The sequence below is a fragment of the Penicillium lagena genome (assembly GCF_028827675.1).
Source record: "Penicillium lagena strain IBT 129212 chromosome Unknown utg000007l_segment0_segment0, whole genome shotgun sequence".
Lineage (NCBI taxonomy): Eukaryota > Fungi > Ascomycota > Eurotiomycetes > Eurotiales > Aspergillaceae > Penicillium > Penicillium lagena.
This window is the reverse complement of record NW_026623228.1, coordinates 2,041,830-2,066,837: the sequence shown is the minus strand read 5'-3', so window position 1 is coordinate 2,066,837 and position 25,008 is coordinate 2,041,830. Positions and strand designations below refer to the sequence as shown.

The window sequence follows — 25,008 nt, the reverse complement described above, 5'->3', positions numbered from 1 at the left end:
TTGTCTATATTCGCTACCGCTTCGAACATTCCGTCATTCTCTGAACCATCCACTCCCTTCTACTTCGAGGCGACTGTAGCCTAATCTCAATCTACCTCCTTCACTTGGTGTTGCCAAAAATCACAAGCCTGGTCTGCCAGAGAGCTTGTTTCACCGCGACAATGCCTGAAATTTTCCACTTTGGAGAGTACTAAGTGACCAGGTATGGTTATTGTGTCCTCTACCTACGCTGTCGCCAAAATCGGCACCGAAGCGAACGGATCGACGTGACCTGCAGCCTAGATCTCCCAGGGACGCCAATCTCGTATAGACACTCTCGCTGCGGCCTCGTTCGCAGGCAACCATGATGTTGGTGTGCATTTCCCCGCTTCCAGGCCCCGGCAAACGGCGTATTTAGTAAGTCGAGTCTCGCGTAATTTAAATCAGACCCTCAACAACCATTCCAACAAACGAGACAATGCGAACCAACCCAGACTATAAAACCGACCTAAGTCTCGAGGCCCTAGCCGACCTGCAGGTACCCAGCGACCTCAAGGTCTCGCCCGACGGGACAAAAATCGCTTACGTCCTGCGCGCATTCCGCGGCGAAACCGACAATCCCAAATCATCCCTTTGGATCGCCGACGTCGGCAAGGAAAAAAGCGCCCGCCAATTCACATCGGGCCTGTTCAACGACGAGCTGCCGCAATGGTCCCCCGATGGCGCGTCGATTGCATTCCGGTCCGACCGGGCCCAGCCGGGCAGCGTGTCGGCTGTCTATGTGATGCCGCTGGGTGGAGGGGAAGCATACCCCGTCACTCCGGCTGAGAATCAAAGACAAATCGCGAAGTTTGAATGGAGTCCCAACGGCCTTTCAATTGCGTATACCAGTGTAGATGAGAAGACGGACGAACAAGTCCGCAGGGAGAAGGAGAAGGATGATGCAAAGGTCTGGGGCGAGGAGTTGGAGTATCGTCGTCTGCGCGTGGTGCATGTCGCCACGAAACAGGTCCGGATTCTTGTCGGCGGCGAGAAACATGTCTTTGATTTCTCGTGGAGTCCAGATGGGCAGCACATTGCTTATGTGCAGCATCGCGATCCGGATCTGAATTCGGCGGGATTTAATGGCGCCGATATATGCAGTGTGTCTCTTTCGACGGAGACATCCTCCACTATCACTCATTTTCCGGGACCGATTTCTCGCTTTGCGTGGGGAGATTTTGGGATCTATTTTATTGCAGGGTCTATCCCGACGCACTGTTCCACATCTCGTGTGCTATACAGAGTTATTTGTGAGGAGAGTTCGTACATACAGCAACTTGAAACCTTGGGTGAGGGCAATCTTAAAGAAAATGACCGCCGGCTGGGAGAAGGATGCTGCGCGTTTGGTCTCGTGAAGAATCAATCTTCGGTAGGTTGCTCGCTAGCTATCCTTGTCCAGAATGGTCTCGAGGATGCAATCTATAGGGTTGACGTCCAATGGAGCTTTGAGGTCTATCGTGGGAAACATGATATCGCCACGTTTGATGTCGCTCAAACAATGGAAGGTCTTGTTACAGCCATCACCAAATCCGACGGCTCAAACCCCGAAGAGGTCTTTTCCGTCTCAGAATATGGAGATCCTGTCAAGCTATCCGATCACAACTCCACCCTCGCAGCTCTGAAAATCTCAACAGCACACTGCATCTCCACCACCGGTTCCGACAACTACTCGCTCGACGGAGTGATGTACCTTCCAACCCAATTCAAAGAAGGCGACACCCCACTTCCTACGATCCTCCTCCCTCACGGAGGCCCATACAGCCGCGTGGGCATTGGCTTCTCAATCTGCAACTTCGCCGAGGTTCCACTGCTCGTATCAGCCGGATACGGAGTGCTATGCCCAAATTATCGCGGCGGCAGTGGACGAGGGCAGCAGCACGCCGCATATGCCCGTGGAGGCGTGGGCACCGTCGACTACGAGGACTGCATCACCATTCTCCGCGCGGCGATTGACGAAGGCTTTGTGGACGCGTCCCGCGTGGCAATCGGTGGCCATTCTCAGGGTGGTTTTCTGTCCTACCTCGCGGTCACCCGTACGGGGTTTTCATTCCGAGCTGCCCTCTGCAGCGCTGGCGTGACAGAGTGGGATGTTATGACTATGACAAGCGATGCGTATTGGTTCGAGGCTGATTTGGCCGGTGGTGCCCCGTGGGATGTTGACTTTAATGCTAAGGGGAACGGAAAAGATGCTGGGGCGTCGAAAAGTTGGATCCGTAAAACAGCCGGTCGACGAGGAAGTGCCCTTTGGCACATGCGCAACGTCAAGACACCGGTTCTGATCATCCATGGTGAGGCCGATGAGCGCGTGCCTCTCTCGCAGGCTGTTGCTTTCTATCGTGCCTGCATCCACAATAATGTTCCCGTGAAGATGGTTACGTATCCACGAGAAGGCCACATCTACAAGGAGAGGAAGCATGTAATTGATATGTGGATGCGGATGAAGCAGTTCTATGATTTGCATCTGGGCTGAGCTTGGTAGATGGTTGTATATATTCTATTACAATGATATCTTTTTTGCGTGTCTCATATCTGCTGTCGTCATTCTTTTCATTTCTCCCTCTCACATCAGTCAGGATGAGGTGTCTACTCGATCTAAGCTCAAGAAGCCAAGCCACAATGACAAAAAGGAAAGGTTATAATCAAGTGACTTATGGCGATCTAAATCACTCATCATGTCGAGCGAAACTTGCATATACAACCTGACCTGCGCCAAAGTAAATATATTATTCCTAATCTGCTACTCTCGATATGGATGCAAACGTAAGATCTCCTGTTTAGCAAGCACCTGGTGCATTTCATAATCCTTTCTTCCTGGAAATAGATACTTTTCTTCCGGTATCCACTGGTGAAGAGGGCGTTTACATCCTACGTTGTTCCCACTAAACATGAACAAGCCATATGCCTCTAGAGATTCCTTCATCTGCGACGTTAAGTAGCTTGGCAGTTTCCGGTCTTGCATAAGCTTCGGCAGGAAGTGGTTTCCATCGGGGTCATCCCAAATGATAGCCCAGCCATTATTGCGGCCAGCCCTGAAATTGTTATGCTTGCACATAATCATGTCATAAAATGCATCCATGCGGATACCTTCCGAGTCGGGGATATGCTCAGTATCAGACGGTGACGCCTCTAGTGTGTCAAGCGGCACCTGTGTGAAAAACAGTGTGCGCAGGACCGTTCCCCTGGAATATCGCGCATGGAAATAAGGAAGTCGTGGCACGGGCGGTTGTTGGATGAACATGCGACGCCAGCTTGCGCGATTATACATAAATGAATCATGACACTCCTCCTTGGAGATAGGAAGACTTTCGAAGCTGGATTCGTTAAACTCGCATCTACCACGATGTCTCCACATGTAATCTTGCTCGTCAGATGATGGCACGAAGGTAGTTTCGGCTGATGAGATTGGATCAGGGAACCAGAGAGGAAAGCGCTCAACCAGCAGGGGATTGCGGGTTCGGGTTTTATACTCCGGTGCAGGCAGGAAGAACAGATGTTTCTGAAGGCGAGGGGAGTAAGTTATTAAATCGTGCCATGCTCGGGAAACGCGCAGCGTCGAGGTAAGTATGGTTTTGATGTCGAGATGGAGAAGGGTATTCTCGAGTATCTCAGGCAAGGAGATAGCATGCTCGGTTGAGGCCATTTGGGAAGTGTTGTTGGCATGAATAAAAAAAAAAGGAGGCTCAGTGTAGGTTGACTCACATCACGTGTCAGTCAGGCTGTTGGTGTTAATCGACTACGCAAACAAACCTGCAAATGCCACAGAATATCGTGACACAAGACATGCACTGCTTAGGGAGGAAATGTCCAGGACCCGCCATTCATAGCCCTCATCCTTGGGGCGAGCTTATGTATACACAGTGCCTGATCCGGTTGTACTCTACTTCAACTCGGCGCAAAACCTACACCAGTCTCCAATGTGTTCCTGGAAAGCTTCATTGGTACGGCTGTCAATTAAATAACCGTGCACAGCATTTCACGAGCAACCAGGCTATAGAAATGCCTATTCGCTCGACATAGACCAATACTGGAGCAGCAGGTCCGAAGCCCCGGGCGATGGCACTCAGCTCAACAACGTCGCGATCAATAACTGGAAAGGCACTGAATCTGACGGAACTGAATGTTGTCCTATCATGCTAGCCTGCGCTGGTGCGACGCCCTACATTGACATGTCTATCGAGGACTTTTCAATGTGGACAGAGGAAGGCTCTGCACAGTGGTACTACTGTGAGAGCGGCTACAGCTCTGGGTTCTGCTTGGCCACTGGCGATGACTACACCTCGTATATCACCGCTTTGCCCCTCATGGCTGCCCTCTCGGGTTACTCTGCGCCGACAACGGTGTCGGATCTAGCTGCTGTTTTTGGCACTGCGGTGCTTATCCCCGTTCCTGCGATTTTTACTTCAATTTATTCCCGGTGCGACGCCGTATATAAGTTGGCGGGCGCGAAGTCGTTTGCTGCCTCGAGGGAGGGTCGACTTATGCTGCTCGGCGTTGGTAGTTGTGTATGAACGTCTATTTCAAGGCGAGCATATAATGGTGCCTTTTTTCTTTTATCGTGCTTGATCCGAAAGATCGTTGAATAGAATAAACCCTTTGCCTCGCGAAATCTGTCTATGCTGCCTTTTCGCCTAAAAGAGTTTTTGTTGTCATCCCGAGTCAAAGTGGCGTGTTTGTCGACCTATATTTTTTGATGTTTGACCGGGCGCGCCTTCTCGTGCCGCCCCAAACCCAAACCTGACGATTAACCTATCCACGATCACGCCATTGAAAGAATCCCTGGAATCACGGCCACAAAGTTGAGTCCGTTTAATGTGATTCGACGCCCGATGGGGCCAGGCACAGGGTTGCAATGGACAAGGCACCCTGACAGCTTGTCGCATTCATAAGCCCTTGCTCGCGCGTCACGGTCAACAACCTGCATTTCTCTCCATCCCGCCACACCCTTTGGCCATGTCGAGCCCTCCCAAATCCCCCGGGCCGGAGCCCATGGCCGTTGATTCTGATTCTTCATCCCCGCCATCCTCGCCCGAGGATGGTCCCGACGCGAGCTATAAGAGCAAGGCGGAAGTGCTCAACCATGCCATTCAGAGTATTGGAATGGGTCGCTACCAGTGGCAGCTGTTCGTGGTGATCGGGTTCGGCTGGGCGAGCGACAATCTTTGGCCCATTGTGACATCCTTGATTCTGCCAGCCATCGAAAACGAGTTCCACCCCGCGCAGGGGCCGTTCTTGACTCTGGCACAAAACATCGGACTGCTCGTGGGGGCTGTATTTTGGGGTTTTGGATGCGACATCTTCGGTCGCAGGTGGGCATTCAATCTGACCATCGGCATCACTGGGGTGTTTGGGTTGATCGCAGCAGGATCGCCCAACTTTGCAGCTGCTTGTGTATTTGCGGCATTGTGGTCGGTCGGTGTTGGGGGCAATCTGCCGGTTGACTCGGCCATTTTCCTGGAGTTTTTACCGGGAACCCATCAGTATCTGTTGACTATCTTGTCGATTGACTGGGCATTCGCGCAAGTGTTGGCCACCCTGGTCGCGTGGCCCCTGCTGGGGTATCGGACGTGCGAGTCTGGCACGGATTGTACCAAAGCTAAGAATATGGGATGGCGGTACTTCATGATCGCGATGGGCGGGCTTGCCATGATCATGTTTATCATCCGCTTTGTATTTTTCACCATCTACGAATCGCCCAAGTATTTGATGGGTAAGGGCAGAAACACCGAAGCCGTGGAGGTTGTTCATGAAGTGGCTCGCCGGAACGGCAAAACATCCTCTCTCTCTCAAAATGAACTCGATGATCTAGACCATGGCGAAGCGACTGGCATGGACACGACAACTATTGTGCGCCAGCGCCTCGACAAGCTGAGCCTCAAGCACGTCCGCGCTCTCTTCAACACAACCAAGCGAGCATATGCGACAATACTTATCGTTCTGGTCTGGGCATTTATTGGACTCGGATATCCACTCTACAACGCTTTCCTGCCTTACATCCAAGAATCCCGCGGTCATACTTTCGGAGACGGATCAACATATATCACCTACCGGAATTCATTGATTATCGCCGTGATGGGGGTACCAGGATGTCTCGTAGGAGGAGTCTTGGTCGAGCTGCCTCGATTCGGACGAAAGGGTGCCTTGTGTTCATCAACGCTGCTTACAGGCGTTTTTCTGCTGGGCTCGACCACGGCAGCAACATCCAACGCCCTTCTAGGCTGGAACTGCGCCTTTAACTTCATGAGCAGTCTGATGTATGCCGTTCTGTACGCCTACACACCCGAGCAATTTCTCACTAAAGACCGTGGCACCGGAAACGCCTTGACTGCATCTGCCAATCGCATCTTCGGCATCATGGCTCCCATCGTCGCCATGTATGCTAATCTCAATACTCCTGTCCCGGTATATGTCAGTGGCGCACTTTTCATTGCGGCTGGTCTGTTGGTGCTTTTGATGCCATACGAGTCGAGAGGGAAGGCAAGTCTGTGATGGTACATGGTGGCAAATTTCTTTCTTGTGCATAAGAATAATATAGCGCAGTGGTGTTTCGGGTCTACTGCCTCCGTTCTTCCAACCGAGCATGAGCATCTCTGTGTCTCACCCATTGAGGAGATCCAAAACACCTGGTCGTTCTTAATATGGAGGGTCAAAGCTCTCTGTAGATATCATAGATGACGAAACTGGGCATGGAATAATCTCTTGGACTCTGGTGATCATCGTTTGCCCCACAGCCGTTTAATCTAAAACAATCTAACCATTCCACCGTTCGACTTACTATGACATCATGTGTCCAAACTCATCCGATAGCACAATCCTGGGGGGAAAAACAAACAATGATGCATATTCGTCAGCTGGCCCAAATAAATCAATATAACAAGGTTATGTACCAGCCACTACGGCTCCACGCAGAGTACAGCGATAGGCTCCGTGTTCACTCCCCTGGGACCTCTACCGGAGAATTTCAACCAATAACCACCACATGCCGCTGGCTATGAGATCAACGCCTGTCGTTTATTAAGGTTCCATACGTCAGATCCATTGCAACGGCCATGGATCGAGTGGCTGTCATGTATGATCGGCGATCTCGGTGGCCATTCCCATTCGTGTGCACTGTCATGACTGTGTGGCTTGTGGCTTGTGGCTGGTCTGCGTAGGACATTATATCATATTGTCTCGACAACAGGTTTTGATGGTCGCAATGGACAGGTATATAAGGTCTTCATTGAGGTGGATGCCACCTCGTCTTATCACAGACAATCTCCTCAATACTATTCACCTGAATTGCACTTAATTCACAATATACCCAATATGTCTCAACAGAACAACAGTAAGTTTCGCGCTGTCCACGTCATCAACCTCCCTTGAACTAACGCGTCCTTCTGAACTATAGACCCCGGCCTTCTCGGCGGTTTGACGGACACCCTCGGCAAAACAGTGGGCGGCGTCACCAACACGGTAGGCAGCACCGTGGGTGGCCTCGGAAAGACTGTCGGCGGAGCTACTGAAGGGTTGGGTCAGACCGTCTCCGGTGCGACGGATGGTCTGGGCAACACTACGAAGGATGTTGGACAGGGTGCACAGGGAACAGTGCAGAGTGTTGGTGGACAGAAGCAGACTGGCGATAACCCTCTGGGCCTAAACAAATAGAAAGTTATTTGTGAGAGGGGCGGAAGGCCTGTACATGATTTATGGAATGATTGCTGTGTTTTGATAGTGGATTATTGAGATAAGAATGGACTTTATAATGCTTGGGATATCACAACCTGTACTCATATCACCGTGTAGGGCATGAGCTTAGCTGATGGGCTATTTTGTAACCTTGACGTCTACATTATCCGTCAGTGAGGGACGGGATACACAGATGATATGGCCGATTTTCAATGAAAACATCGCGTATTCTTGTGGAAGTTGAAGTTGAGCCAAGATCTACCAACCTAAATCTCGATATCTTTACCATCCAACCAGTCCTTAGCCAGCCTATACAAAAGATCATGCTTTTCTCCTGCTGGTGTCCCAGCATGTCTCCTATGTCCTGGCATATCTTTCAACACAGTTACACCCATAGTAAGCTCCTGGCAGTAGGCAAGACACTTATAACCCTCAGGATAGGAGTTAAGTTTCTCCTCATCCAGCTTCGGAATTTTATTCGGATTGACAGGAATCAACTTATCCTTCTCGTACCAGTGCCTGACAAAGTGCGCACCCCAGCGACCGTCAACTTTCTCAAAGAAGAAACAGAAACGGCAATCTGCCTCTGCATCGACCTCCGCGTTGTCAATGGTGAATCGCTGAGTGATAGTAGCCTTCATCTTGGTTACCGCGCGACTGCCATCGGGCGTGATATCGGTCGTGACACCGTGGCAGCGGTGCATTATAAAAGCGCCCTTGTCCATTCCAGCCTTGGAGGCTGCTATGAAGCTTTTGTAGGAGACTCGGCCGGACCAGGTCGTGTACACGTAGGCTCCGGGGTGGAAGATCGATTCAAAGTTCTCCCATTCACAAGCATCACTAAGTATCATTAGTATGTTTTAAGAAAATTGCAGAAATCTGAGTACTTGCCGGTAGCAAGGCCAGCCTTCGGCCAGTTCCCGAAGCTTTGCGCGCTCAAGAACCAAATTGTCTGGCCCGTTGTTGCGGATAGCGTGGTCGGGCCTGGTGCCCTGGGGCAGTGAATGAAGGTCTGGCATGATCTCTGGCATATGAAGAATATTTTTGGCTGATACTTGTAATGCGATCGAAGTTGGCTCGTAAGAATATTAGAAGTTCCCCTCACGAAAGGTCGTCGGCAGTCACGGCTAAAGACAATGCCGGGAGCCTCCGGTACCAACGACCCCTCAATTATGGACCATTCGACATTTGCAAGATAACTTAGACAAATGCTGTAAAGTTCTCTGAGTTCTGGAAGTTGATTTACGATAAGTGGGCGGTCGAGCACGAAAGGTCTTCATACTCGCAGAAAACGGCTATATCTGGACTTTCTCCGCGAATCATTTCCATTTCATCGATAGGATAGAATTGTGAGTTGATAACGATAGCTCACGATCTCGGTTGCGTTATTTGACTGGAGCAGTGAGTTTTGGAAAGCAACATCGAGTCGAAGTTTTTTTTACTTCCAGAACAACATCATGCAGACAAACTCCTGCTTAACGGTCTTGGCTAAGAAAGCTGACAAATACCGTGAATTCGTTCCAATGGCGATGGTCCGTTATGTATAAAGTTGACAAAGCCTCAAATTTCTGCTTGGACCATTCTTGTTGCAAATACTCGCCGTGGACATAGACTTTATATTCTATCTATAATACAATGATTCTCGAAACTTTTACCCGAGTCTTCGTTGACGCCGATCAGCTTGAAAACACCTTGAGTTTCTACAAGACCCTCCTGGGCGGCGAGGTGACCCTCCGATTCCCGTATCCCGATAAAGGCCTCGAGATCGCTGCTGTCTCATCAACCCAACTTTCTGTCCTCATCATCGCTGGGCCAGAAGACAAGCGAGAGGCTTTCAGTGCGACCCAGCTGACTATCAAAGTCGATCAGCTCGATATTTATGTGGCTGTTTTGAATGCGGCAGGCTGTGAGCATCTAGAGCCTGTGCAGGACACTCCCGCAGGGCGAAAGACACGATTTCGGCACCCTGATGGAATGGTAGTAGAGTATGTGGATCACAAATCCAAATAAACGGAAAGAGGCGGAGAGAGGTGAGAGGCTCTATGATTAAGTCTTTTCAGAGATTACAATGCCCGGCACACCAAATATATATATATAGAAAAACCAGTAACAAACACAGTGCGTCCCATATTTAGAACCGTCGTATCGCCCCTGACGGGTATTTGATGCAAGCTTCAGGGGCCTTGCGGGGGTTGTGGCTTTAGTGTTAGAACCAGAATCCCTGCGGATCGTGGAACACGTCAGCCGGACGCTGCCTACTAGCTACGAAAGGTTGACTAGGGCAGACCTGGAACAGAGGGGGAGATAAAGAAACCGTCAATTGGCAGACTTATGACCAAAACACTTTGACCTCTATGGTTCTCCATCCTCGTCGGCAAATGGACGAAGTTGAAAGTTGGATTGATGAAGAGAGGTGACTTAGATTTGTGATACCTGAGCAGTGTCTTGAGCATAGTCATAACTTGCTGGAGTTTTCAATTGGTTATATCTAAGTTCTCAATTAATTGATTCTTGGCTATTGACTTGATTTTATCAGGTGCTGCTCTTATTAGTCCCCCTCAGCACAAGCTCCAAATCTAACGCTGGACAACGAGTTCTAGATATTTTTCTTTGCTCATGCATTGGAGGTTGATTGTTGAATACCCTTTAACTAGTTGTTGAAGATTGTTGAAGACCACCTCCAGGCCAGGTTCTTGCTCAAATGAATGCAGCCTCAAAGGCCAATTAGGCTTCAAGTTCTACAAATTGCCGAAGGGGGTTTGCTATGTTTGGATGGAGGTCACCATTGTTACATTTTGAAGGTTCCCCGGAAAAAAACGGTAAGTGCTTCAACCGACGTCATGATCCAAATCCAAACCCCGGCTCATCGGCGATTCGGGGACTGACCACTACACTGCATTAAGCACAAGGGGTCAAGTTCAATCAAGCTCGACCAATAATTTTATTCCCTGCAGAGCAAGCCACCGGACTGGAATGTGGGGTTGACAAGCGATCGCCGCGAAAGAGTCTTTCTTTTTATGACTTAACGAAAATTGCTTGCCGCGAAACCGAGCGCTCCGTCTCCGTTCCATCTCGGCCGACAATCCGATCCGGAGCAGTCAGTCATACTCTGCGCGAAGTCATCGTTGAAAAAAAAAACCTCTTCAATTTGTGTTTCCTAGCAATCTGCTTTTACCTAGCAATCTGCTTTTACCTAGCACAGGGCTGGTTTTTCGAATAGAGAATGACGACCGACGTGGGCGGGAACGTCGGCAAGACATCGGAAGGAGCCGAGTCACCGTACGACTTTGAAAACCTCGTCGAACCACCCAAGTCTGTTCCAAAAGAGGTCTGCAAACATGATCGCGGCTGGAGGAGGGTGGTTCGCAACTTTACGCCTTCGTATTTACTCCTCCATTTCCCTCTGTCATCACTGCGCACAGGTCGGTGCTAACAGACCCGGATAGATGGTTCTCCGTCACAATGGGCACGGGGATCGTGTCTATACTACTACACAACCTACCCTATAACGGGATCTGGCTATACTGGATCTCCGTTGTGATCTTCGCGCTGAATGTCCTCCTCTTCCTCACGGGGTGTGTTCTCAGCGCGCTGCGCTATATATTGTATCCCGAGGTGTTCGGAGTCATGATAACGCACTCGGTGCAGTCGATGTTCATCGGCACATTCCCCATGGGCCTGACCACGATCATTAACATGATCTGTTTTGTCTGCGTGCCCGTCTGGGGCGAGTGGGTGCCGTACTTTGCGTGGGGTTTGTGGATCTTTGATGCTGCGGTTTCGGTATTGACGGCCGTGTCGTTGCCGTTTCTACTGTGAGTATTGGTCTCTTTTTAAGGGTTATTGGTGGTGGTGTTGTTGTCGGGTCGCTGACTCTCATGGTATGTAGCATGGCACACGGCGGAGAAACACATCTGTCGTCAATGACGGCCGTGTGGCTTCTCCCCATCGTGACCTGTGTCGTCGGGGCTTCCTCCGGTGCCATTGTAGCGGAAGTGCTCCCGAACACGCAGTACGCGCTGTGGACGATCCTCGTGAGCTATATTCTGTGGGGAATCGGGGTTCCGCTCGCGTTGATGGTGATGGTGATCTATCTCCAGCGATTAACACTGCACAAGCTGCCCCCGAAGGCGGTGATTGTGAGTGTGTTTTTACCTCTTGGCCCGCTAGGCCAGGGTGGATATGGGTGCGTCTTGGTTTCGTCCCTTGAGTTGAGTTCGGTGTTCTGGTAAAGTATACTGATGATAATGAATTGCTATTAGTGCCATGAAACTCGGCCAGTGCGCCCAGGCCATCTTCCCCCAGACCAAAACGCTCGAGCAGGCGTCTGGGCCGATGTTCTATACGATCGGTTTCCTTGTCGCTCTCATTCTGTGGTCTTTTGGGCTGGTCTGGCTGTTTTTCGCGTCTGCTTCGATTGCACGCAGTCGGACCTTTCCGTTTAATATTGGATGGTGGGGGTTTACATTTCCCTTGGGTGTTTTCGCCTCTAGTACCTGTCAGTTGGGAGCGGAATTACCATCGAGGTTCTTTGATGTGCTCGGAACTGTATGTTTTTTGTCTTTCTTTCTTCTCGATCCGCCCTGGTCTAACTTGATTGATCCTCGCAGATTCTGTCACTGTGTGTCGTTGTGCTGTGGATTATGGTCAGTATTGGAACATTGAAAGGCGTGGTGTCGGGCCAATTGTTCTTTGCACCGTGTCTAGCTGATCTACGCGCCCCGGAAGACAACAAGAACAAGGACGGGGGCAAGGCGGCCTGATCATCACGTGATCCGGGTGGGATTTTCGATTTTCGAATTTTATTATTTTCGAATAAATGATTAATTTATTTTATTTTCCCCTTCTTTGTTAGTTCGTTTAGTCGGGGAGCCCACATCGTCTTCCATCGTGTTGATCGCCCTCGACATCTTCTCGTCGTCCTTCCCACTCCCCCTCGCCCCAGCGCCTGCTCTCCCGTGGCAGGGTGCGCCCCATCCAGCTCCTCTTCCCCCTCCCCTGAGTTGCTTTGGCTTTGCTCCCCAACTGCGCTGACGAGAGTGACTCGGCCACCGTAGACACTAAACCCGTTCGGTGCAGTGTGGGTACTTGCAGCCTCAGGCATCACGAACAACAAAACACGCGGCCTTCGCGCTTCCAACCGCAACAGAAAGTGCCCACAGTCGCCGGCCACACGCCAGGCGCAGAATCGCACCGGGTTCGGTCCTTTGATCGTGTGAACCTTAGTCTGCGATTTTTGCCCGTCTTTTTTGGGGGCACGGAGTGGCGCGCTCATGTGTCGCGACTGAACGCTGAGATCGACCCGCGCTGCCGCTGACGCAGACTTAGTAAAAATGATGGGCTATGGGAGTCACCTTTTCCAGCAGCAGCAACAACAGCCATCGCAGCAGCAGTCGCAACCGCAGCAGCAACAGCAACAATCTACTTCTCAGACTCAACATCCGCTAGGCCCGCAGGCCCAGCGGCCGCATCACGTGCAGTCGCCGTCGCTGGCTGCGACGCCCAACCTACCGCAACAGGCCCATGGCAGTCCATTCGCCAGTAACAAGCTGCCCTTCCAGGCACGGCAGCAGCAAAACTTTGCATCTTCGCAATCGCCAGACATGCGGAAAATGACGTCGACGCCGTCCGGGGGCCCGCTGCCGGGGTATCCCTCCTCCGCGAGCTTCCCGCAGTTTCCCGGCCAGTTTGCACCCCAGGGTGGCTCTCCGGATCTAATGTCGCGGAATTCGGACCCCATGGCCCTACAAAACTTGCAACGGGGCTTTAACCCGATGGCCCAGGCTCACATGCGCCAACAGCAGCCGGGGATGAGTCCATCGAATGCCATGTCCCATGCTGCGCAGGGTCTGAATGTGAACGTTTCATCGCCTCAGCAATCGATGAATCGCTTGCCGCAGCAGCACGCGGGTATGCACCAGCGGGAGAGTCATGCACATGCACATCCTACCGCCAGTCCCGCCATGGCCAGCCCGTCTATGTATGCCATCAATCAACAGCAGCGGCCGCCCCATTCACAGCCTCAGTCCCCACAGCAATCACAGCAACAGTTGCAGCAACATCAGCAACGCCATCAACAGCAGCAGCAACAGCAGCAGGAACGCCTCCAGCAACAGCGAATGGAGCATCAGAAGCAAATTCAGCAACAACGACTTGAGCAGCAAAGGCAGATGGAGCAGCAGCAACAATTGGAACAGCAGAAGCAGCATCAGCAGAGAGTAGAGCAGCAGAGACTTGAACAGCAGCAGCGCGAGCAACAGCAGCAGCAACAACGCTTGGAGCAGCAACAGAAGCAACAGCAACAGAGACTGGAACAGCAAAGGCTTGAACAACAGCAGCGCGATCAGCAGCAACGGCTTGAGCAACAGCGGCTACAAAAACTGCAGCAACAGGCTCAAGGTCAATATTCGTATCAACAACAGCAGTCTCCATATCCGCAATCCGCTCAAGCCTCGTTCCATCCATCTCAATATCAGCCTCAAGCACAAACTCCATATCAACATACCCAATTCTCTCAACCGCCACAGCAACCTCAATACCAGTCACAGTCCCAATTTCAGCATTACCAACCGCCATCTCACCCATCGCAAGTGCCGCCTCCACACGCATCAGTTCCGTCGACTGTTCCAACCTTCGCGGAATCTCCCTCTAAGCAAGAGCAGCAAGAGGAGAAAAAGTCTGGGCCAAAGAAGAAGGCTAAACCCCGGAAGTCTGCCCCTGCTCACACTCCCACTCAAACTCCCAACCTACCTTCTTCTCAGCTTCCCCATCTACCGTCCACCCAGCCGTCTACGCAAACACCTGCTCAACATTTCCCTATTCCCACAAATACTCAACCTAATGGGGGGCAACAGATGCCCGGTATGCCGGTTGCGGTACCTGCCAAGCCAGCCTCAACCCCGCGTCGTCGTGGACGGCCACGCAAAGAAGAGGTAGCAGCCAGAGCGGCGGCTCAGGCGGCTCAGAATGGACAGCCGCTTGGAACTCCTCAAACTGGACAGTCCTCTTTCGCAGCAACGATGACACCGATCCATGCAGCCTCTGCAGAAGCACCCGGTTCCGAACAGCCTTCAGCCCCGTTGCTCGGCCAAGATGGAAAACCCGTAATCGGTCCAGATGGAACTCCTCTCCCTTTGAAGCGAAAGCGTGGTCGCCCGCGCAAGGAGATACAGCTTGCTTACGCAGTCGCCACGGGCAAGCCGCTGCCACCACCCAAGCCAAGAAAACCAGCTGCTCCCAAAAAGCCCGGCACTGGACGTCCGCGAGGACGACCCCGCAAGGTGGATGTGGAAGCTGCTAAGGCTGCTGCGGAGGCGGCTCAGGCACAGCAAAATGGTCAACAGCCTCCGTCGGGTGAAAGTGTAATGGATTTTAGTACGGGTCAACCACACACGACGAATATGGCTGTGAAACGCGCTGCTCCTGGAGCGGAGGACGATCCCAGCAAGCGGGCGAGACAGATGCCGCAGCAGTCACAATTTTCTCAGCCGGGTCAACTGCCACCGCAACAAGGTCCACATGGTTCGCACCCAGCTCAGCAAGCGGGTCAACTGCCAGTTCAATACCTGCAACACCAACCCCAACATGGCCACCCCCTACCACCGCAGGGACAACCCATGTCAATGCCGCCACATATGCAGGTACAGCACCATCCATCGCCCATCCACCCTCCGCGACCTCCGCCTCCTCATCCATACATGCAATCCCCAGGCCCAGGACCGCCATCAATGCAAATGCCACACCAGATGCCACAGCAGCAGCAACATCCACAGCAGCAACCCCTCCGCCAACAGCAACATCCCTCTCATCCCCAGGGCCAGCAGATGCAGCAGCAACAGGGTAAACCGCCGGCCCCGCAGCACCAGAATCAGCACACATTCCAAGTGCAGCTCCCCCCTCAGTCGAGTTAATTGCCAAACTCGCTTCGATCTTCCTTCTACTTCTTGCATGTTTTAATTCTTATTTCAGCCTCCTTTTTTCTTGTGTTGTTCTCTTCTAAATTATCTCTCTTATTCATATGCATATTTCTATCTGTCTCCCGTGGTGTGTTTCTGTTTTGTTGCGTTTCGGCGCTATGGATGACGGATGATGGATGGGATATGTGGCCTACTGCATCCTGTCTTCGCTACTGCTGATTTAGCATGTTCTTTCTTTTCTCCAGTGTTGAGCGTGACTTGAAGGTTTCTATTTTTCTCTGTCCAGATCTGGCTCTTCGGTTGTTCTTCATTAGTATATAGTCTTAATTCATGTCATATGTACCCACCCTTCATTATTGTATTCCATGATACTCATTCGTGTACCGGGTGTTTAGGGTGCTTCACAAATCTCAAGACGGTTAGATTACTTCCTGTTCTCATTGGTTGCTAGCATGGCGTAGGATTCCAATTCAGCAAGATACCTACCCAATGTCATTAACAAGATCTTTAGATAGCTATAAAGAAGCAGTATAATCTCCTTATTTAATAGTGCCTCCTTTTTTGCCTTCAATCTCCACTAGCTTTTGTGCCAAAGCAACGTACATTTTGATAGAGAAATGGGCAGTTCAAGTTCATGGATTGTTTGCAATTTTTGATTTTGTACGGCACAGCGACGACGTGACGTATGCTGCGAAATACTTTTTGCTCCCCGTGTAGACTATGACTAACTAGTTAACTACACCATCTTAGCAGCCACCCCGTCGCTCTCCCCTTCAGGACCGGAATCAACGACACACTCATCAGGCCAACTGCTAAGATCCAGTCCCAACCGTGGCGCAATCTTCCTCACAACCGCGGCACACAGCCCAAACGCACGTTTCGACGCCGGGTCCACAGCGGCCATGGCGTGGATCCAGAAGAGGGCTTTTCTCGTATGCGCGACGGCGGTTGAAAGATCCGTTTCGAGTGTCGCCATTGCTTTTGCCGGATGTGCGGAGTCATTTACATTTGCTTTTGTGTTGTGCGGGAAAGGGAAAGAAAGCGAGCAGGATGATAGACCCAGTAGCAGGGCGGTCGTGGCCTGCATTAGGAAGTGGAGGACGCTCCACCACGGTGCTGTGCGAGCGAGCCAGGAGAGGCTTGGGGACTCTGGAAGATTGGAGATCAGCGAGCAGGCGGCTTGGAGGCATTGTGTCGCCAGTTCTGCTCGCACGCTAGATGACGAGGAGTGGGAGTGGGCGGCGGGTTGGTAGGATGAAGGAACGTGGGAGCTGGAGGATGATTGGGCGGTTGAGGAGGCAGCTGATGAAGATTGCGGCATCGGTATTGTGAAGCATGGTCGGCAGAGGGTCATGCGTGCTGAGTAGTAGTTCATCGCTAGACTGACGCGTTCTCTTGTGTATTGGGCATTGTCATCAATAAGACTGGCACGATTGGGATACCAGGAACTCGATGATTCGGGATCGATGAATTGGTAGTCTGGCGGTAATTTGGCAAGCCATTTGTCGAGCCGAAGCCCGTAGTTATGCATGCGGTTCTCAATCTGGGTGCTGCCGAGACGCATGCCTTCGATGCTGTAGACCTTACTGATGATGGACTGAGTGATGACGGATAGATCGACGAGGCAGTGGAAGAAAAGTGAACGACTGGGCGTGCACGTTGCAGTCCAAGAAGAAGCTGAGGCTTGGTCTTGGAGCTGGGCCGCCGGCTCTTGCATTGTAGGCTGCAGCTGGGATTCGCGGAGCCTTTGGTCCTTTAGAAGCTGGTTGACGGCTGGCTGGGTGAAAGATTCTTCGTCGAATGGCAGTGGCGCCGGGACGGAGCTGATGCTCTCGTCGACGCAGGAGGCGCGCCCGGTCATTGACGAGAGAAGGCATTCCAGTGAAAATATGGTCCACCAGAGCCGATACCGGGTTTCTCGGAAGTCTTTTGGGGTTTGAACGTTCTCCATGCGAAGGTTGACTCCTAGAATAAGGCCGGAGCGAGCAGCCATGTGGGAGAATTTGCATGCTCTATTGCTGGTCAATGTTTGTAGACACAATAGAACGACAAAAGACATACCGATTGAGCTGGCCTAAACAAAGAAGATAAACAGCCACTAGAAGCTCCAATTGGATCTGCTGGAGATCACTGTGTTCGAAAAGAACGTGTGGGTGCAGACCAAGCTTTCTGGCTCGGGTCAAAAACACAAAGTCGTCCTCCTGAGCGTGAGAGACATCCGTGAGTCGGCAGTAGCGGCAGCCGATGGCGAAGATCATGTTGAGGAGGGCCATCCATTTCCGATGCGGGGTGTACCCTTGGTCCAAGAATTGATGATATTGGTCCTCGAAGTGCGCCTTGCAAATGATGTTGAACGTTGGATGAACGAAGGTGAAATATGCCTCGAGGTATCGGTCTGCAAGGTCACGGCTTGGAACGACCGACGGATCGGAAGGGTCCACGAAGGGGATCTCCAGATCATCCATATGATAGTTCACCCTCGAGATGGAAGTAGAGCCGGTACCCGCCGATATCTGCTGCCCATAATCGATTCCCTTGAACACCGAATCCTCCGTGACGCCCTTTTTCTCGATATCATCAGCGAGATTTCGCATCCAAGCAATCTCTGAAGCTTTCCCAAAGAAGCCGGCAGCACGGGAATTCTCGCTGCGGTTCAAATCTTCCTCAACCATATCGATCCCATCCAGCGATCCTATTGACGAGGAATCATCCTCCTCCTCCTTCACCTTCTGAGTCGACAAGGCGGTGACCGGGCCCTGTTTCGACAAGAGCAAATGGTGTCAAAATGCCATTCGTTGACCAAAAAAAAAGCAAAAGCTGTTCGACGTTCGCACTTGCGAAAAAGGGGGGGTAAAATCGTCCAGACGTACCTTCAAGGCTTTTCTGATCTTGCGCGCTGTAGATGCATCGGCATCGACCTCTAGCTCACGGAGGAGAGATTCATACTGGTCCACGCGCTTGGATAACGAGCCGAGACGTTTCTGGTCGCGGACCCGTTTGACATCTTCGTAGGAACACTGTTGGCTGTGGTCGATACATTGTCTGCAGCTTGGTCGGTTTCCATCACACTTGATCTTGCGTTGGCGGCAGGACTCGCACGCCCGTTGGGAGCGGCGGCGGTGGTTGATCGTGGTCGCGTTGGGTGCTCGAGGGATGGCGACTTTATTCCAAGCTACGTTGGGGCTGCTCCCCCGACCGCCCACAAGGGGAGGAGGGGCCGGGGTCCCGGGGGACACTGGCTGCGACGAGAACGAGGGGTTCGTCGAGGGGAGTTGGATAAAGTAGGCGTTGTTATTGGGGCTGACGCCATAGTGAACTTCGGCAGTAGGGGTCCAGGGCCAGAAGACATCGTTGGTTGTGGCGATACTATTCCCTGGGTTCACCTGGTCGAATTGATCGGAGGGATGGGCCATGGTAATTGTAGAATGTTTTATCGGAATGAAAGAGGTCCATCAGATAACGAGTTACATATACAATTGCTTCGAAATTGATGAGTTAAGAGAGCAGAAAGAAATCAAAAGAAAAAAGGCGGAGAGACGCCGACTTGGAATGACAATCACAATAATGGCCCAAAAATGGATCACTTCAGATGAGTCGAGCTCGAGCAAAGGCCGTGCGGATTGTCCGCTGGTTCTGCTGCCTTGTTCTGTGAGCGGGGGAACCGTAGTAAAGGCCGTGTCGCCACTACAGTGGAGGTCGAGCCAGATCATGCCCTGACTTGGTGCTTTTGACGTCAGCAGGAAGGAGGCTCGACCAACCAATATTTTTGACAAACCACACGTCGATTTCTGTTCGAAAGATGATGGCTCACTGCTGCATGCAATCCGCCACTGCCGTGATTTGCAAGCAGGGTCTATCGCGGCGGCCATTCGTTACAGCACCCAGCTGGCCGATGTCTCTCTGCCAGCACCTCGTCTTTACCGAGACTTAGGCTTTCATAGCGGTCCAGCATGTCCGATAGCCCGAGGCCGGGGTAATCTTGAAGACTCTGTTCGCCCTTGCCGCCAATACCGTGGTACTTCTCATGCTCGTTCAATTTCTCCAGGCCTTCGGCATACTCGTCGAAGCGACTATGTCCCTGCGCCGAGGATTCTTCGTCGAACAGATCCTTCAGCTCATCCGGGATGGAGCTGGATTCCCGAAGCTTGTGACCCTGTGCTTTGGCCCGAACAGATTGGCGGAAGATGTGAAATAGATTGCGGCCCAGCGACGAGCGGCTGGCCACGATGGAAAACGCACTCGCCAGAGATAAAAAGTCCTGGTCAAGTACATCGAAGGACTCTTGTTCCAGCATCGTGAACAATCCCAGGTTTATGGCGTACATGGCGAAATGGTGCGCGCGACTCACGCCGTACTCGCGGCGATGCAATCGCGTCAGTCCTGCAATACCTCGGGCGGCGTTCTGCGTCACTTCCCACGCATTGTACTTAGTCTCCAGTGGATGTCGCGGAGGACTCTCAGGCGTGTGCGGTGCGTCGGATGTAGTACTCGAGACCTCATCATCGGAAGTGCAGGTGAATAAGCTGATGATCAACGTATGGTACCGCATTCTACCGAGAGGTCAGCACCATCCAGATAAGAAAAGCGTCCACTTACAGCATCAGAATAATATGCGGTGGCAACTTATACCGCACATCAAACGCCTCGGGCAAACGATCATGCCAGTGACGAATCCGCTCATACAACTGCTCCCGACTGGCGCGCTTAACGCCCCCGAACATATTGCAGTCGCTGCTATCCGCGAACATGCTCCACGAGATGTCGCGTGCGATAGTCGACAGATTGCAAAAGTCGTCAAAGAACTGGCTCAGGTAAGATGGCCGCACGTCGCGGTGAGTTGGATATGGTCTCCAAACGGCTTGGTCTTCGGATATATTACGATCGATGCGAGTCATGTTGACATGGTTTATGAGACTGGGCCTTAAGAAGCCCGTGTGTACCATTCTGTATTTCCCTGGATGTCAGTAGATTTTGGTTTCAGGCTTGACTTGACCTACGTGTCAATTCCAAATAACCCCCATGCTGTCCTTTTGCACGACACGTCCATGTCTGGCGACGGTTGCTCGGATACTAGTCTGGGACCTTTATCGCCAACCAAGCCCAGGGCTTTACCCATTCGAATGGCATCATGCAGCATTCTATACCCCAGGTCATCATTCCGGGACATCGAGTATCTAGCACTCATTGAGAGATTGCTCCATGACAGAAATAAAATGTACATACCGTTCATACAGAAGAAGCGTCCCTTGTAAAGTAACCAAACTAGGCTGAGCCGGCTTCTCCTCCTTCAGCCGCTCCGCCTCAGCGAGGAAATCAATCCCCTTGGAAGAGATATCCCTTGGAACGACATATGCTTCCGAAAACTCCGAGAAATACTGTATGCATAACATACCAAGTCAGCGACTCCCACAATACAAAAAAGACAACCCAGACAGACTTACGCAGGCATTACTCAAAACGGCATTCACCAGAAACGGCGTACAAAACTCGGATCCCAACTCTCCCCGCGCCATATGACGAATAAACACCTCCGCGTCCAAGAACGCATGAAATGGATAATCCCATGTGAAATACAGCGAGACAAGATGGGAGACGAGATCATTATCTTCCGTGACGGTCGTCCACGGCCTCGCAGGGACCTTGCAAGTTGCCTCGTCGCAGAGGTAATGAATATCCATAACCTTCCTCCGAAAAGCCGGGCCCGCGCCTTCGACGTTAATCATGCGACGCACATCCTCGAGCTTGTTGACAGTCTCCTGGCTGACCTTGTCCGACGACAAGTCGAGGCCGTCCAGGGTTTCGTTGATATACGACCGAATCTCTTCGGGCGGTGCATTGCGGCGAATGATATCTAGCAACCGCAGGGCCTGCGCCTCGTTGGCTGTGCGGATGAGTCTGAAGAGGTCATTCAGCATCTTGCGGTGGTAGGTGAGTTCGTCGGCTGTGCGCTTGGCGGCGACGCGGCGGCGCTGGTCGAGGGATTCATCGAATATGCAGACGCGGTCGAAGGCGCGGCAGTTATCGCATGGTGCTGTGCCAGAGCACTATTTGGGAAATATTAATATCCAGCTTTGAAATAATGATGATGGTGAGAACTATCAACCTTGCGCTTGGACTTTTTGCAGGCCAGACAAGCTGTCGAGACTCGCTTCTTCCAGGTTTGTCCTGAAGGACCTCGTGCCGCGTCTCCGAGGGGACTTCCATGCTCTGAAGTCGGCGATGGCCCTAGCGCTAGTTGACGATCTGGATCACCCATGACGAGACAGGGATATGCACTTAAGCGACAAGCGTCTTCCAAGACAACAGTATTGGCGAATATACTTGTGTGAGAAGGAATGGGATTTCTTCAAAAGAATGTCCCGAGCATGAACCTGAGAATAGTCCGCCGCGTGCTATGTACACCGGTTAAGGTTGGTGCGTAGTATGCCCGGCTCAAAGATATGGATTCAGGGTTCGAAGCTCAGGCCATGGTCACCATTATTTTCTATGCCCGGCAGGTGATTGTCCAGCCTTTCCTGAATTGATGTTTGCCCGAAGATGACGTGCCTTGAAGTCATTAGGAAACCCAACCCGCCTATCCAGGACAGCTCGTTGTGGTTCTTGTCCGGGAAGCCGAAGATGCATAAAGAGATTGTAGCCTGGCTGGCCATATATAGGGCATTGGCGGGACACGAGTAGCACCTAGGGTAGGCAATTCCTTTTTAAGCAGTTGTTAAGGTCACCGGCATGTGTGGCAGCGAGGGCAAAAAGAAAGTACCCGGAGTATATTCCCGGACACGTGGTAGGCATTCACAACCACCTTGAGCTACCTTACGCTGACAGCGTTACCTACGGGGACACCAGAGCTCTACGGCCACGAACAGAGCATTTGAAAAGACAACGCTGGATTATTGTAATGTAATACAAAAGGAATTGTTTTGCATACTCCATGGAATCTTATCCAGAGCCACGAATGCACCTCCCAGATAGCAGCACAACACACACGCACAACAAAGAAAAGTCTCTTTTCCATCTCCCTGGCAAAACCACAGCATCATAGTCAATCTAGTGTTCCAGGATTCTCAGACTGCCCTGGACAACGCAGTTCTCCAGCACCGAACCGGGGGGATGTCAATGGTACTGCCCTCGGTGGCGACAATAATGACAGTGCCCTTTAGGGTGACATTGCGGCCCAGGTTGACAGCACCGGTAATGGTGAGGTGGTCGAGCTCGACAATGCGAGGAATGCTGGCAATGCGCTTCTGGAAATCGGAGACCTTCTTGAAGTCCGAGCCTAGCTTGATGACGGGGACACCGCCAAAGCGGTTGGGGTCCATGACGAGCTGACCGTGCTCGAGACGGTACAGATCGGACTTGACGACCATCAGGTCTGAGCAGGTCTTCACGGGCAGGAAGCGGCGGCGGGGCACGTTGACACCGTGGGCGTTCTTGAAGTGGCGAATGGCGGCACCGACTGCCGTCTCCAGCTGGTAGATGGCCTGGTCGGCCTCGCCCTTCTTGTCGGCGGGGATGGACTTCTCGTTGGCGATGATCTCCATCTCGAGCTCGTTCTCCTCGACGACACGCTTGATGGCCTTGACATTCAGCCAGATGTTGTTGGTGTTGAAGTACTTGAACTTCTTGATAGACTTGAACTCGTTGACGTGCTCCTTGGGCACCTGGGCAATCTCGAGCAGGCGGACCTTGCCATCGTAGTCGATAATGGTACCACCCTTGACGTCGGCCTTGGTCTTGTCCGTCAGCTCCATGATGTACTCGGACTGAGAGTCGGCCATGTGCTGCAGGATGCGGAGATCCACCACCGCACCCAGGTTATCGGCATTCGACAGGAAGATGTACTCGATGCCGCGGGCAATCAGCTTGTCCAGCGTGCCGGAGTTGTACAGCGATTCGAACACGTCACCGTGGCCCGGCGGGTACCAATCCTGCAGGGGAGCATCGAAGCTCTTAGGGGCGGGCAGCAACGAGTCCTTGACGATACGAGGGTAGCGCGACTGGTTGAAGGTGATGATGTCGACGTTGTGACCCTCGTACTTTTTGATGATGGACTGGGTGTCCTGGTCTGTGTTGAAGGAGTTCATGAGGACGAAGGGGACGTTCACGTTGAAAGTGCGGTTAAGGTGCTCGATCTGGCGCACGGAGAGATCCAGGAAAGACATGCCCTCACGGACTTCGATGACAGACTTGGGGCCGACGCAGCCCATGGAGGTACCCAGACCACCGTTGAGCTTTACGACGGCCAGCTTGTTCAGGAACTCGACCGAGGCATCGGCACCCAGGTCGTCGTACCCCACGACCTGCGAAGGCTGGGGCGGCGCGATGCGGTCCCAGTTGACGGCGTTGCCCTTGGCCTTGTCATTCAGAAAGCGGCGGAACAGGGCGAAGAAGTTGTCCATCTCTGCCTCGAAGCGCTGCTTCTCCTTAGGGTCGGGGACGGTGTCGGCGAGCGCATTCAGGGCATTGCGCATCTGTGAGGCGGCGACGCTGGTGGAAGCATTCTCGAATGCCTGGATGCGGGCGGAGGTGGTCAGCTTAGAGTTCTGAAGGAGTGTGGTATCTGCCATGATTGATGGACCAGTAAAATAAACAGTAAAGGAGGGATTTGAATTAAATGCTGGTAGTGGGAAAATGGTGGTTGGGGGGGCCAAAAGGAGCGAGGGAGAGGAAATGAGGGGCGTGTTTGGTTGTTTCCGTCAAACAAAGACAACGCGGCCAGAGAGGTATGAAGGATCAAGGCAGGCAGGAACGGCGAGCCACACCTTGCACGACTACTTACCATGTGCGACTGGGACTTGCCATGGTGCTTGGTCTCGAAGGAACCCGCATTCGAGGCATCGTTCGCGGCAGCCCGAAGGTGAGCAGGGAGTGCCTTTGCGGCCATGGTGTTTTGTGTCGGGAGTGGGAAGAGAGAGGGTGATGGTCGGAGAGGAGACTAGGAGGCAAAAAAGGGTCAGATTGGGGCGAAAGAGACGGACAGAGGAAACGTGTATTTAAGCAGGCAGAGGAGGGGTGCTTTGCCACAAGCCGCGACGATCAGGGAAAAAGCAAGCACCTGCAGGAGTGGGAGGGATGTCAAAGTGCCGTCATTGGCAACGGAACGAGGGCCGAGCGGTGCGGTACAGTGAAATGAGGTGAGTGAGACAGGGAACTTACTAGGTTGTGGCAAGGAGGAGAGTAAGAGTGGAAGAGTGTCAGTCCAGAAGAGAAGAGGGAAAAGAGAAAGAAAGGAAGAAAGAAAGGAGCTGTTGGTCGGTGGGGGAGGATCCCGTGATACAAAGCACTACTATGCCTTCATTCTCTTGTTCACTTCTCTCCTTACTTGGCCCTGCGTCAGCTAGGATAGCTAGATAGATATCCTTCTAAATCTTTTACGACAACTGCTATATACCACTATCTAGTAGCAGGG

The 25,008-nt window shown here is 52.1% G+C and overlaps 11 protein-coding genes across 11 annotated transcripts; 6 read left to right on the top strand and 5 right to left on the bottom strand.

Moving 5' to 3' along the window:
• Positions 1-457: 457 nt before the first annotated feature.
• On the top strand, positions 458-2,491 carry N7510_010366 (S9 family peptidase; the record flags this gene model as incomplete). The annotated part of the gene is made up of 1 exon (XM_056982291.1): positions 458-2,491. The coding sequence occupies one exon, from the start codon at positions 458-460 to the stop codon at positions 2,489-2,491; it is 2,034 nt and encodes a 677-aa protein (XP_056830127.1).
• A 267-nt stretch (positions 2,492-2,758) lies between these two features.
• N7510_010365 (uncharacterized protein) lies at positions 2,759-3,661 on the bottom strand (the record flags this gene model as incomplete). Its single annotated transcript, XM_056982290.1, has 1 exon — positions 2,759-3,661. The coding sequence occupies one exon, from the start codon at positions 3,659-3,661 to the stop codon at positions 2,759-2,761; it is 903 nt and encodes a 300-aa protein (XP_056830126.1).
• Positions 3,662-4,151: 490 nt separating this feature from the next.
• N7510_010364 (uncharacterized protein) lies at positions 4,152-4,529 on the top strand (the record flags this gene model as incomplete). Its single annotated transcript, XM_056982289.1, has 1 exon — positions 4,152-4,529. One exon carries the CDS (start codon positions 4,152-4,154, stop codon positions 4,527-4,529), a length of 378 nt encoding a protein of 125 aa, XP_056830125.1.
• Positions 4,530-4,971: 442 nt separating this feature from the next.
• N7510_010363 (putative sugar transporter) lies at positions 4,972-6,507 on the top strand (the record flags this gene model as incomplete). Its single annotated transcript, XM_056982288.1, has 1 exon — positions 4,972-6,507. One exon carries the CDS (start codon positions 4,972-4,974, stop codon positions 6,505-6,507), a length of 1,536 nt encoding a protein of 511 aa, XP_056830124.1.
• A 798-nt stretch (positions 6,508-7,305) lies between these two features.
• N7510_010362 (uncharacterized protein) lies at positions 7,306-8,537 on the bottom strand (the record flags this gene model as incomplete). Its single annotated transcript, XM_056982287.1, has 2 exons — positions 7,306-7,647; positions 8,076-8,537. The coding sequence occupies 2 exons, from the start codon at positions 8,535-8,537 to the stop codon at positions 7,306-7,308; spliced, it is 804 nt and encodes a 267-aa protein (XP_056830123.1).
• A 784-nt stretch (positions 8,538-9,321) lies between these two features.
• Positions 9,322-9,696, top strand: N7510_010361 (VOC family protein; the record flags this gene model as incomplete). Its single annotated transcript, XM_056982286.1, has 1 exon — positions 9,322-9,696. The coding sequence occupies one exon, from the start codon at positions 9,322-9,324 to the stop codon at positions 9,694-9,696; it is 375 nt and encodes a 124-aa protein (XP_056830122.1).
• A 1,213-nt stretch (positions 9,697-10,909) lies between these two features.
• Positions 10,910-12,449, top strand: N7510_010360 (TDT family transporter; the record flags this gene model as incomplete). The annotated part of the gene is made up of 5 exons (XM_056982285.1): positions 10,910-11,067; positions 11,133-11,501; positions 11,576-11,872; positions 11,949-12,234; positions 12,297-12,449. The coding sequence occupies 5 exons, from the start codon at positions 10,910-10,912 to the stop codon at positions 12,447-12,449; spliced, it is 1,263 nt and encodes a 420-aa protein (XP_056830121.1).
• Positions 12,450-13,019: 570 nt separating this feature from the next.
• Positions 13,020-15,596, top strand: N7510_010359 (uncharacterized protein; the record flags this gene model as incomplete). The annotated part of the gene is made up of 1 exon (XM_056982284.1): positions 13,020-15,596. One exon carries the CDS (start codon positions 13,020-13,022, stop codon positions 15,594-15,596), a length of 2,577 nt encoding a protein of 858 aa, XP_056830120.1.
• A 742-nt stretch (positions 15,597-16,338) lies between these two features.
• N7510_010358 (uncharacterized protein) lies at positions 16,339-19,015 on the bottom strand (the record flags this gene model as incomplete). The annotated part of the gene is made up of 3 exons (XM_056982283.1): positions 16,339-17,614; positions 17,664-18,358; positions 18,473-19,015. 3 exons carry the CDS (start codon positions 19,013-19,015, stop codon positions 16,339-16,341), a joined length of 2,514 nt encoding a protein of 837 aa, XP_056830119.1.
• Positions 19,016-19,455: 440 nt separating this feature from the next.
• N7510_010357 (uncharacterized protein) lies at positions 19,456-21,858 on the bottom strand (the record flags this gene model as incomplete). Its single annotated transcript, XM_056982282.1, has 6 exons — positions 19,456-20,152; positions 20,199-20,546; positions 20,600-20,776; positions 20,826-20,977; positions 21,044-21,646; positions 21,706-21,858. The coding sequence occupies 6 exons, from the start codon at positions 21,856-21,858 to the stop codon at positions 19,456-19,458; spliced, it is 2,130 nt and encodes a 709-aa protein (XP_056830118.1).
• An 805-nt stretch (positions 21,859-22,663) lies between these two features.
• Positions 22,664-24,483, bottom strand: ugp1 (UTP glucose-1-phosphate uridylyltransferase; the record flags this gene model as incomplete). The annotated part of the gene is made up of 2 exons (XM_056982281.1): positions 22,664-24,142; positions 24,379-24,483. 2 exons carry the CDS (start codon positions 24,481-24,483, stop codon positions 22,664-22,666), a joined length of 1,584 nt encoding a protein of 527 aa, XP_056830117.1.
• Between the last annotated feature and the right edge of the window lie 525 nt (positions 24,484-25,008).